Source organism: Mustela erminea, chromosome 15, assembly GCF_009829155.1.
Source record: "Mustela erminea isolate mMusErm1 chromosome 15, mMusErm1.Pri, whole genome shotgun sequence".
Classification (NCBI taxonomy): domain Eukaryota; kingdom Metazoa; phylum Chordata; class Mammalia; order Carnivora; family Mustelidae; genus Mustela; species Mustela erminea.
Genome location: NC_045628.1, coordinates 81,835,557 through 81,848,936, shown reverse-complemented (window position 1 = coordinate 81,848,936; position 13,380 = coordinate 81,835,557). Strand labels below are relative to the sequence as shown.

General features: G+C 41.2%; 1 protein-coding gene across 6 annotated transcripts in view; it reads right to left on the bottom strand.

Annotated features, from left to right (window-relative positions):
• Positions 1 to 13,380, bottom strand: part of SACS (sacsin molecular chaperone) — a 95,970-nt gene that overhangs the window by 14,159 nt on the left and 68,431 nt on the right. For 5 of the 6 annotated variants that reach the window (XM_032314536.1, XM_032314537.1, XM_032314539.1 and 2 more), the window contains 3 exons: positions 11,267 to 12,749; positions 10,550 to 10,641; positions 2,772 to 2,798 (listed from right to left, as the gene is read on the bottom strand). In XM_032314536.1, coding sequence (XP_032170427.1) covers positions 2,772 to 2,798; positions 10,550 to 10,641; positions 11,267 to 12,749 — 1,602 coding nt within the window. The remainder of the gene's footprint in view (positions 1 to 2,771; positions 2,799 to 10,549; positions 10,642 to 11,266; positions 12,750 to 13,380) is intronic. The other variant, XM_032314541.1, reaches the window with a different exon arrangement.

Sequence of the window (13,380 nt, the reverse complement as noted above, 5' to 3'; positions counted from 1 at the left end):
GACTCTGCCTCCTACTAAGAAAATTATCTTTCATGCTACAGTAAGACATTTTTATATTACTGCTACAGAAATTTAAGCAAGGGTACATTTTTTGCAATTTTTGGAAGATGTCAATCCCCAAATTTTGAATATCTTCAGTTTCTACATGTGTGATTTAGGGTAAATCAAGTAGTAACATTTAAGAAATCAAAAAATCTTGTCAAACAATCTTGTCAAATCTTGTACTAGTCTGACCAGTACAGTCTCTTGACCTATGAATTCCATTAAAATATAATTTTTTATAATTAAGTTTTAGTAACAATGTTCTAAAAAAAAATGCTTACTGAATTGAATTAGTAGAATATCCAAATCATAAGTAAGGCAAGGATTTAACACCAAAGATACAAAAAAGAGTTAGAAATTAAAATTCAGAACACTATGAAAACAAAATATTAAATGTACACCACACTGCGCTATACGTTAATAACTGCCACAAGACGTGCATTTGGTAGATGACACTGTCTAGTATCCTCGTGTGAAACCGGCAACTCAAAAAACTACACCCACCTTCAGGAAAAAGGGCTAATATTACTGTATAAATAAAATACCAAGAAAACACCCACACCACATATAACATGCAACTAACACACCAGTCATGCTCAACTAAAAAAAAACATAAGGGAAAGTAAAGGAGAGAGAAAATGAAATTAAGACACAATTCTAAGTACTTATATGGGTTTAATCTGAAGTCCTGATTGCTATATAGTTTTGTATTTAAGCCTTTAGTTTTTCACCCTAAAGTAGAAATGTTAACACAGAAAAGTCGTCACGTCTTAGGTCAGAAAGCCAACGAAATGATAAAGCACCTCCAATAGTATCAGCAAAATAATTTTTATAGCATTTTAATAAATGACTATGTTTTTGTTGCCCTAGCCTTGAAAATCATCAGCACTGTCAAAAGAGGTCAACTCGACAGCACTGAAAGTGTTCCTGAAGACAGAACTGTTTTATCTAAACTAAGATTAGACATGATTATTTCAGAACTACCTCTTTTAAGAGTAGTTTTTGCTTTACTATCAATCTGTTCAAAATAATAAACATCAACACACTGAATCACTCTTTAAAGACTGTACTATGTTTTTTGTTTATATTTATTCACATGTTTATGTTTAGTACCAACTTTGAGAAAGATTTTTCACACAGATGAAAATAGGATATTATAGACTTCTTCAATATTTACTTAGCCACAAAATCTCAGTCCTGAATGCCTTCACTGACTTGGGGCTCAGTACACTTGACCAGACTCCTTTGGAGTCACAACTGCTGACTCTGGGCGTCTGAGGCTGTGAGCACAGCAACAGCTCTTTCTACTTTTCTTGTACAGAAAGGGGCAGTGGCAGCTTTGATGACTGATGAGTTCTAACTGTACTCCACTGTGTAGAGTGAGCCAAATCTCTTTGTAAAATACACATGTGACAGAGAGCAAGTCCATTCAATGGTAAGCTACAGATGAGTCAAATCTTCCAAGAAACAGAAAGATGGGAAAAGAAAAGAACCAATGAAGGAAAGGAAAGCATGTCTGCCTGCCAAGCACTCCACCTGGCACCAGGCAGCTCTAGGAGCAGCACTGAGAGAGGGGGACCATGGGGGTCCAGTGGGAACATCCACTCTAACGTGGAGCCTGCCAATGTGGTTCCAAAATCCACTGGTGGCCAAATTTCTTTTCAAGAAGTCCACACTGGCATTCTGCCCGTTCAAGGTGTCCTAGTGTTCATCTAGAAAAGGTGCCACGAGACAACAGGAGAGGTCACTGCCATTACCAGGAGCGTCCCTAAGGCTTAGGGATAACTACGCAACCTACTCCTACCACCATTTTGTTTTCTTCTTTGATTATACCTTACAAATATAGGATATATTAGGTTTTAGAAATATATAGTAAAAATAGCTATGGATGACAAGCCACTTACAAGCTAGAAACCAAATTTAATATTAATAGGAATCATCAATATAACAATGACTTGGTTTCTCAATTGAGTATGAGTACAGCTTACTACAAAGAATTGACTGACTTCAAAAAATAACATTTACCATAAAAACAATGTCCATTAAGCAACTACTGCATCCTCTTCTTTTCCAAGTGAAACATGAACTGAGGGAAAATAATACCAGCTGAGTCCAAATATTTTTATTAAAAAAAAAAAAGGCAGTAAAATGACACACTAGGCACGGTAAGAACAATCAGCCGACTGTTCCAAATGAAAACTGTGTTAGCCACTTTACTTTCCTCAGTGTGCCAAGTAGAGGGATGCTCTCCCATGGTAAGCTAGTCACCACTGTGGGTACCGGCCACCATGGTAAGCCAGTCACCACGGTGGGTACCAGAAAGACTCCTCCCTTCGCCATCACAGATCCCAGAACTTGGTCCCCTCTACACTTTCTAATCTCAATATTTGTGTATATCATTTAAAAGAGGTGCGTTCATTCACACTTTCCCATTAAAAACCACAGCTTAAAATACAAATTTCAGCAGAATTCTTTGAGACCAAATGTTCTATGAAATATTTTCAAATCATTTAAATATGGTTTTATTGTGGTATGTACAACAACCACCTATAAACCTATATTGGTACAGTTTCCTCTCTCCTTTAAATAGTTATCAGCACCGGGTTGTGGGGGGGGGATGTTAACATAACCTCTAGCTACTTCAGTAAATGAAAAAACAAGATTCAAAGAATCAAATGAACAAAAACATCAAGCTACAAATAAACACAACATTTAGTCAGTTACCATACCTGAATATCCCCAGAGAAGTTGTTGTGCTAGAATATAATTAAATCCAATCTTAGAAAAAGCCAGAACTGTCACAATTTCACATGACAGCTACAGAAATTATTCTACATCTTAAGATAGCACCATCTATGGAATCTTACACATAATTATGTAAAAGAAAAGCCATAAACAAAATTCCAAATATAGCAGAATATACATTTAAGATTTAAAAATGTATTTCAATGCAAGCTAAATCCAAACTACATAATGGGTAGGAAATCTTAGCTCAGAAAGAAAGCAAAGAAGAAAGGAATACAAACTTTGTATGTATAAATTACATTTCAACAGCATAAATAATGTAATTTGATAAGCTCCCAGTGTGCTTTTTGTACAGATGATTACCATATGATATTCAGATATTCCAGATAAGAATTAAGAAAGGGAAGGGTGCCTGGGTGGCTCAGTAAGTTATGCATCTGACTCTTGATTTCAGCTCAGGTCATGATCTCAGGTCGTGAGACTGAGCCCCACACTGGGCCCCATGCTGGGTGTGGAGCCTGCTTGAGATTCTCTCTCCGCTCCCACTACCCTTCCCATCTGCCTCTTTAAAAAAAAAAAAAAAAAAATTAAGAAAGGGAAGACATCTAATTTACAGAGTAAATCACTCCATAAATCAGAGTATCTCTACAAAGTACGTACACAATTTTTGGAGTATTTCCATAAAGTAAGTATAATTCAGACTCTATGACAAAGAAAAGAGGGTTTTCTCATATACTTCTACTGCTTGCTTATAATAACCACCAATAATTTCAACCATCAAAGAATCCTATCTGGCTATCTAACCCCTCCTCTGCCTGAAGCAAACCATTTCTTTGCTCAAGTACACCTCCACAGCTCTGTGCCATGTTCGTATACTTGGGTATATTAGGCTACACCTGGCAGCTAACACAGAGCTGAAGCTCTTATCAAAGGAACTTAAGCTCTTCTAATCTGAACATTCTTTCAATTACTTTACAGGCATTCCAACCATCAATGGTGACTGCTAGAGACAGAGAAATAAACATGATACATGACCTCAGACCATGTCTCATAGTCTAATGGGGAAGGTGGGTATTAGATAAATTATCATAAATGACAAAACAGGTACACATGTGGGGCACAAGTGCTACAAACTCAGTGTGCCGTGAGGACACATGGGCCATAAGACAAATGAGCATGAGAGAGCGAGATAGGGGACAAAGGAAACCATGTTTCCTTAGAGAGGGAACTATACCTTAGGGAGGGAAAGAACAGGCTATCTCCCATATATGAGAAAGATCAAGGGAGACTATAAAAGAGATTAATAATAATCACAATAAAAGCAAATACTGATATAATGTTTCCACATACTGGATTCCAGGCATCTTTATAACACCCAGAAATGGGGCCATATAGTGAAGGGCCTTGTAAGAAATACTAAGGATTTTGGCCTTAGTTCCAAGGAAAAAAGGGAAGCCTTTGAAAGATCTTCAGATAAAGAGTGGGAAAATATTTTAGAAAGATTAAGTAGCAGTACTATTGCTCTGTTAACTAAAGAAGCAAGAACAGATGCAGGAAGACTTCCACGATTATTCCCGTAGTCCAGGTGAAACGGAATGGCCGCCTAAAGGAGGATGAGGATGTGAGCGGAAGACGTCCTACGACAGGTCCCTCTGTCCAACAGGTGGTTGTGAACGTAGTAACCCAGAATATCCTCATGGAACAAATCCTGCACCACAATCTTTGGAATATTGCTCACCTCTACACCTGAGGCTGGCACCTGAAATTGTCACATCTTCTGAAGACTTCTACATACACCTATGAGACCGTCTCAGCAATGAACACCGTAAATCATCACAAAGTAGTGTCGAAGTGTACAGGTGAATATGCTGCCCCTCCACCATGATGTTTGCAGCCTTTCCCCAGAAAGTCTGAGACAGAACACGTGCCAGCTTCTCTGAGAGGTGCCCGGACCCGCCATCCCCTCCTCATACTGACTCTATTCTCGGGATTTGACAGAGGACACATCCCACTGAAGGGCAGTATATTATTTATGTTGATGTCCCCACTGGACTGTGAACTGCTTCACTTTTATTCTTCACATTATCTCCCTCTAGCACAATGCCTGGTACACAGGGGAAATTCAGAGAAATGTTTACTGGGAGTCTTTGTTCATGAAACAGAGCAAGCCATGAGGCCATATGTAATAAGGAAATACTAAAAATACTTCAAATATAAATAGGATCGTGGTGCTAACCTATCAGGCACTCCTACCATTTGTGTGATTTAACTGTTTTTTCTATTTGTTTCCTCCAAATCCCATCTACCCTCTCTTCTAACTATTCCCCAAATTCTAACAGTCAAGCATTTACTCAAGTAACTTAACCCTCAAATAACTCAAATGAAGAAGACAATATACACCCGATTATCTCATGATTATGGAGAGCAGGTAAGAGGACAGAAGATACTCATCTGAAAAGTTAACAGTAAATCACAGGCACAATCCCAGGGATTTATTTGCCTTTCCATCTTTGTGCCCCTGTCCCGCAACACCATCCCCAGCCCAGCACGCAGAAGCAGGAACATGTCCAGCCAGACGTGTCAAGCAGGCACTGGAAATACAAAAACAAAATAAGCGATGGTTCCTGCTCTCAAGGATTTTATAGTCTAGCAGAGTAAAATTATGACCATGATAAGGCCGAGACGACTGAATGGGCTGTGGACTGAGCACCCTGAGCAAAGCAGAGGCAGCCACCTCAGAGGTGCAGGGCAGGGGTGGGTGCAGGGAAGCCTCCTCTTGGAAGACACGTGTGGGCTGAGGCGTAAAGGATGAACACAAGTCCGAGCGGCAAAGTGGAGGACGGAGAGAGTGTTTCAAGCAAAGGAACACCACATACAAAAATACAGACATGAGGAAACTTTCATTCAGGTAAGAACAATTACGAAGCTCCCACCTTGAAGCAGCTGCTGTGCCACACGGTGGTGACAAGTGTGTCTGCTCTTGTGAGACGGATGGAGCGGTAAGTTTATCAATCTGCAAACGCTCAGGATGGCGAGAACAGGAGGCGGACACAGAATGAACCTAAGCCAAAGAGATGGTGAGTTCACAGTCACAGAAAGCCGTGTCACCCACAGGAACACCACCAGGTTGAACCTGAGAGAAATCAGTGTCCACTGAGAATGCCGAGCAGGGGAGGGATGTGATCGGAGAGCGAGCACTGGAGCGAGCGAATCTGTGAGGGGCCCTACACGATGACGGAGGCAGCACGGAAAGCAAGAGCCTAATGCAGAGAGCTGGGAAGGAGGGGGAACAGACTTAAGGACAGAATGAGGACTCAAGTCACGAAAATGTTGATTTTGAGACACTTACAGAACTCCCAAATGCAAAATGATAATAGCGGCCATTTCGTCAGTGACCTTATGTGCCCGGTACCATGTTGAACCAGACGTATTATGTATGCATCGTATGATCCCCAAAGTCATGACCACCGCAACACCACAACATCGCTTTTCGATAACCTGCCCCCCTGCAACACTGCAAAACTGGATAAAACTCAGGAAGTTGTGACTGCCTGCCATCCTTGACTCAACCCTTACTTTCATTTCTCTAACCTTATAATAAAGTAATCTTGCACTGGATATCACCAAAACTTGAGGGCCTCAGACAGACTGTCATGGAAGGATGTTCCTGTATTACCTTGTTACTGACTGGGAAACAAAGGCTCAAAGAGGTTGGCTAATTTGTCCAGAGTCCCACAATGAAGGATTTGGGTGTGAGCCAAGATCTGTGTGACTACAAAGTCCCAGACACGTAACCATTACAGCACACTGCCCATCTTTTTTTTTTTTTTTTTAAAGATTTTATTTATTTATTTGACAGAGAGAAATTACAAGTACACTGAGAGGCAGGCAGAGAGAGAGAGAAGGAAGCAGGCTCCCCGCTGAGCAGAGAGCCCGATGCCGGACTCGATCCCAGGACCCTGAGATCATGACCCAAGCCGAAGGCAGCGGCCTAACCCACTGAGCCACCCAGGCGCCCCGCACACTGCCCATCTTGACACTGGGATGGCAAAAGATGATGGGGCGGTTCTTCCACAGGGATGGCGGCAGGTGCCTGGGCTGGGTAGGGATACTCACAGAAAGTGAGAGCAAGTTGGAAGAGGTGAGTAAGAGCTCCCATAATAGCCCATATTCAGGGATAAACTCAGGAACAGGAATTCACAAAAATTCTGGGAAGCAGGAAAAGAAACATAAGGACACCAAAAGAGAATAGTGCCATAAAAACCAAGGTGTTCCGGAAGGGCATGAGCAACAACGTCTAAACTTCAGGGAGATCAGATAAAACAATAAAAAAGGCCACTGGACTTAACAATAAAAAAGTCATTAACTGGTGACCTCAGCCAGGCAATTTTACTGGGAATCTAGCAGAAATAAAGATTTGTTTGCAATAATAGGTGACGAGGAGGCAGACCATAAGCCTATCCTACGCTTTCTAAAAGCCGGACCAGGAACGAATGCAAGAGGAATCAAAGTCAAGTTTGTTCTGTTTTTCCAAAAAAGGGGAAAACTGAAATTATGGTTAAAGCTAACAGTAAAGAGGCAGTAGAGGCAAACAATGAAAATAGAAGCAATTACTTAGTATCTAGCTCAGGATTCTAAATGCAATACAAGTAAAACTATAAAGTAATAAGACAGATTTTATCCTAGAAATGAAATTAGAGAAGTACCCACTGCAGAGAAAAAAAAAAAAAAAACACATTTCAATTCCAGGCAGCAGAACTTTCAAAATTGGGCAATCAGTTGTTACTGATAATCAGTAAACAGAAGTCTACAGTGCTCTGTCAGCAAAACAGCCACATAATCATCATTTAGAGCAAAAGAAAGATAAAATAATAAATAAAACATCATGTTGTGTACGTGTGATGTTCCCTATCATAGGAAGGGAGCTCCCAGGGTAATACACCTAGAGGTAAACGACATGCAGGGGCCTCTCTTCTCCCACACTCACTAATGCCCTCCATCTGGCCCAGGCCACGAAAACATGGAATAACATATTTGACTCGTCACTTCAGAGAAGAACCTGCACAATCCCAAGAAGCTGGGCAGGGGCAGCCAGCGCGGGGCAGCCAGGTTCTCCCACACTGCCTATGTCTACACTAGTGAGCTAATCTGAGTGATTCTGGCTCAACAGCAAAAGCAAGCTGCCTGACACCAGCCATGATCTCCAGTACCAGAATTATCAGGATGTCAGGGCAATGTGTGATGGTGATCTACTGGACTTCTCTCTGGGCATCTCTTCGCCAACTCACGTCTCAGAAAACCAAAGCAAGGGTGTCACTTACTGGGTCCTCATCAGCCTCTACATCATAATGCTCCCAAATATTAAAACTGTTTAAGGCAACAAACGAATATCAAAAACTAATTTTGCCTGGCACTAACAGTACAAAAATAATAGGGAAGATGCCCAGGAGGCAGTTACCCATCTTTCACATGGCGAGATAAAATACTGAAAAGGCCAGAGGTCAGGATCACTAAATAATCGTGAGAATGGTAGCCTAAACTTAAACTGAGATAAAGAAAAGTGACCTTGAAGACAATTTCTGGGAGAACCGATCTACACATCATGTGTGACAGAAATAGTCAACCAAACCCATCTATCTTACAGTCCAGAAAAATTAACCAAGAACCAGAGACGAAACAGTGCTTATGGTATAATCCCAAAAAAACAAATCAGAATCCACAGTAGATGAGATAATGAAAAGACACACGAAGTAGGAAGACTCAACTTTATAAAAATGTCAAGTTATCTATGTAAATGCACAAATTTTACTCATTCCTAAAAATGTAACAACGGGTACCCCATCCACCTAAGGCCAGACAAACAAGTTGTGGCCATCCCCTATGCCACAGGGTATCTGAAAAGTTCTGAGTAAAAGCGGTATTATTCTGCTGGACTTGGACCCTTTGCTCCTGATTTGGTTCCGAATAACTTGAATAACCGGGCTGATTTCCAAATCCATATCCACCTGAGAAACTATCAGCCATTAACAAGAACATTCTCTTCAAAAGAAAGGAATACATCAGACAGGGAGAAAGCAGGATCCAGTCAGACAACCTGGATGGTTAAGAGCAGTCAAGGACACAGACACACACCCTGGTAACTAGCTGAGCTCATCTGTGCTACTATATGCCAGGATCCCCATGTGAGCGGACGAGACCACAGAGGCCTGAGGCAGTGCCTGGGTGTGGGCAATCTTCTGGGTTTGGACCTGGGTTTGTTCAGTTTATAAAACCTCACTGAGCCTACATTTATGGTATGTGTACTTTTCTGTATGTGCATTATATCGCAATGTAAAGTTTTTATACAAGACTGTAATACAGATTTTGGAAAAATAAGGATTTCTAAAACTTTGGAGCACAGAACAGCAGTTATAGGAATCCAAGTTTAGACTCTCAAAAAGGCTACTTTGAAGATGACCATCCTGAGCTACGTGAATCATCTAGATAGTAGAAAAATCAACATCCACTTTCCAGCTCACAGTTACAGATCCCTATGGTTCACAGCACTGCACACTCATCTTCCCTTAGTCTCACCTGGGCTCATTCTTAGTTCGCCTCCCCCATCCCAACTCCTTTCACTTCTATTTAAATGAATAAAGATGTATAATGTATAATAAAGATGTATAATGTATAATGATGTATAATGATTTCCTTTACTCATTATCCTTCAAAAGAGAACAGCATATGCTATAAAAGACACAGTACAAAAAATACACTTTATAACCTTAACTGATGCGACAAATCCAGAATTTTTCAGGCCAGTATCTAACTTAGAAAGAGTTCAGACAATGGTTTTATAAGAGAAAGGATGCTCGCAAAGTTGAAAGATTCTATTAAAATGAGACCCATGCTGGTCTTTCCCCCAGATCACTCTGTCTTTTCCTACAAAAAATTCTCAATAAAGGACACCCATCCTTTGCCAAGACCTCAAGAGTTCTCTTTCCTGACACTGCCATCAGTCTGCAGTCCCTGGAGCTGAGCCAGAACAGCCACAAAAAACTCTGGAGGACTGGGTGGTGTGGGCGACACAAGGCTGGCAGGTGTAAGCCCTGAGCTCCAGGCACACATGACCTTCTGACCTTTGAACCAAACCTCTTTCCTCCTTCCTCTGTGCAATCCAACCAGTAACAACCAGTAGTGAGCTGTGCTCACTACTACATGGGCTATGAGACTGAGGGTTCACATGAGAAAGGAAATGGGAAAGCATTACAAAGCTGTGTAAGGGACACCTGGGTGGCTCAGTCCGTTAAGTGTCTGCCTTCAGCTCAGATCATGATCCCAGCAACCTGGGATCAAGTCCCATATTGGGCTCCTTGCTCAGTGGGGAGCCTGCCTCTCCCTCTGCTTGCTACTCCCCCTACTTGTGCTCTCATTCTTCCCCTCGCTGACAAATAAATAAAATATTAAAAAAAAAAAAAAAAAAGCTGTGTAAGAAATTACCACAAATGGTAATTTATGGTGACAGGAGAGGTTTTGAAATGCAATACCACCCTTGGATTCTTTTATATGTCCAAATCTAGCACTGAAATGCCTTAAAATATAACAATTACATTAGGTTAAACCATCTGAAATTGTTGACTTATAGGTTTAGAACGGTAACTTTCGGCAATTTCCTACTGGTTCAACTTCACAGAAAACTTATAAAAACTATTTATACTTTTAGCAATAGGTTTATTTAAAAAACAAAACAAAACAAAACAAAAAACCTAAGCAACTATAATACCTCGGGTTTGGGCAGCTTCCTTTAAAGCAGCTATAAGGTGAGGCTTCAAGTTATCCAAAATGAACCTTCCTTCAAGACCTGGGAAAAGGGACCTAAAAAGTGAAAGAAACACAGCAATCGTAACCTTCTAACAATTCTAAGATAAAAGAAATTCAATTACATAATTTCAAATCAGTTAAATGTACTACTTTATATAAATTATAATGCACATACCAAATCACACAGCAATACTTTTTGATCGAATACTACCTAGGCATCCCTTTAAAACACGGTGGCATCATGCGCCATAGCCAAGTCCAGAATAGTCTAAACATCTTAGAATGAAATTAACTTTATTTTCTGAGATTCATACACATCCTCATTTATAAAGAGTTCCTTAATGCACTGTTCTCATTAAATTCAATTTCATCAAAATAATTTATTATCAACTCAATCTAACTTCGTTATTAGTGCTTTAGAACCCTTGTTTTCAGTGTCCTGTTTTGAGATATCCAAGAGAAATGACTGCTCGATAACTTTTAGCCTGACCAACATCTGAATGCTTTCTCACTTTAGAATGTAAAAATACAACCTTTCATAGTTTAACAAAGTATTTCTGCGAAAGTCTTTCTGACTATAGCTCTACCCTGATGGCGACTAATGGATTTCACAGTAAAGGACTCTAGATGTATGTGGGGGTGGGGGGAGGGAACAGCGCGGCATAAGTGTGAGCTCTACCTTGGATAGTCTTCTGAGGTAATATAAATAACATCTTGATCTGATACAGATGAGGAGAAGGGCACAAAATTTCCGTTTTGTAAAGGTAGCAGCTCCAACCCCAGCAGTTCACTGTAGGCTTGGTCAGAAAGCACAAATTCCAGAAGGTGAAGCTTGTCTTGGGCATCACCTGGTTGCGCAGACTTCCTCAGCACCTGCCGCACCCACGCAGGCGTCACCTTCCTCACGGGCTTGGCGCTGGAGGCAGCGAGCTGAACGGCAGCAGCAAGATTGGTGGGTACCTTGACAATCTGCTTCCCTGAGCTCTGGAGGTAGCTGAGCACGGTTTTCGTGTATTCCAAACTTTCGTCCAGTTCTGAGAAGTAGGCCTCCTCCAACTTGACCCAGTGGTTGCTAATGGAATACAGGACCGCGTTCTGGAACAGCTCGTTAAACAGAGGCTCCAACACCGGCTGCCAGTGCACCTTGACTTTGTTCGCATCGGGCCAAAGCTTATAGATGATGTCAACCGACAAGGGAAAATCAGAGCTCCTTTCTGTCTCCAGACGTTTTATGGAATCTAAGATCAGAGTCGCGTAGGCTTTAGGGACAACATTCACAACCAGAAATTCATTCCACAAGGCTGCCGGGTCTCTCCACTGGTCCAGCTCTCGCCACTTGATGCTTCTGCGATTGTCAGTCAGGCCAAAAAACCCGCTGATGTGAATTGGGAGGCCCGTTTTGCTTTCCTCACCTGGCGGCAAAGGAAGAAAGCAGAAGGCTTTTCCTGAGAAATCGGCTGTTGCTCCTTTTTCTTCATCATCTCTTGATAAAGACATGGCTATTCCAATGATTGGGACAAATTTCAATTCATCAGCTAAAGAATCAAGTTTACCACTAATCCCTCGCCCACCCACACTGTTACACACCAGCCAGGAGGTTTTTTGTGCGTCCTTAGTACTCTCATCTTCTAAAACTATATTTATATGATATGTTACACAGGTTATGCTATTGCTTGGAATCTTTTTACAATAGTTACTTATAGCAGTTTCCAGAATCTTTACAGAATTGGGCCGCTCGTGCTTCAGGGCCTTATTCTCACTAGCAGTTACCCTAAACACCAGTCTCTCGGTTCCATCGGCCTCTCGGACGTGTAAGGAAACATCCTGCACACTTTTCAGGAAGAGCAGCACTGTGTCTGCATCTGCCCTGAATGAGTCAAACAGCTCAAGGACCTTCTGCTTATTGTAGAGATTACTACTGAGCTGGGAAGGTTGTAGGCGAAGAGGGAAACGGAAAAACGTTCCTGGAAAATTGGCATTTATAAACGTTTCCTTGGTGCTTCCAAAAATGCCAATAAATGGAGCAAACTGGTCTGAAAGTTCACTAATTTCTTTGCTGTCATCTTTGAGATTCCAACACTGGCCTGATTCATGTGGACCAAAAAGCATTTGATGAGGGTCTAGCATCCCAATCTGGTCACCACTAAATATGCAAGGAACATCTGTAAAGAAAATTTCGACAGTCATGATCAACTCTGAAATTTAACACACAATTATAATTACAATGTACAATTACTATCAAAATATTTTAAGTGGAAAAGCACAAACCATAAAGTGACTCTAACACAGCTTTATCTAAGAACAAACTAAATTTACCTCAGGAATTTAATTCTCTGAACATGAAATCTAATGATTTCTCTTTTGATTCATTAAGTACCAGGCAGAGAAACTTCAGATGATTACTATGAAAACGTAAGAGAAATCTTCAAACACCTACTACACAATCAACATATGTGAAAGATATTTATACTCAGCCCCCACAGCCACCTGAACCCAATTATACAAAAATTTACATCCTATGCTCAAAATACACATTCCCACCACAGAGTCTCTGAAAGTGGAGGAGGGAAAGGACAGTGCAGGTGACACCCCCACGTGTTACCCAGTGAGCAAAGGCCCCGGGATACGTCTATAAGCAGCCCCCTGGTTTACTACCACCCCGTGCCTCTGATGCTGAGCACACCTCACCACACGGAACCCAAGCACAGTGCCCTGGGAGACATATTTTTTATACAGCAACTATTTCAACTGTTTCTCAACCACAGACAATACTACTTTGACAGAGGCAGAAAA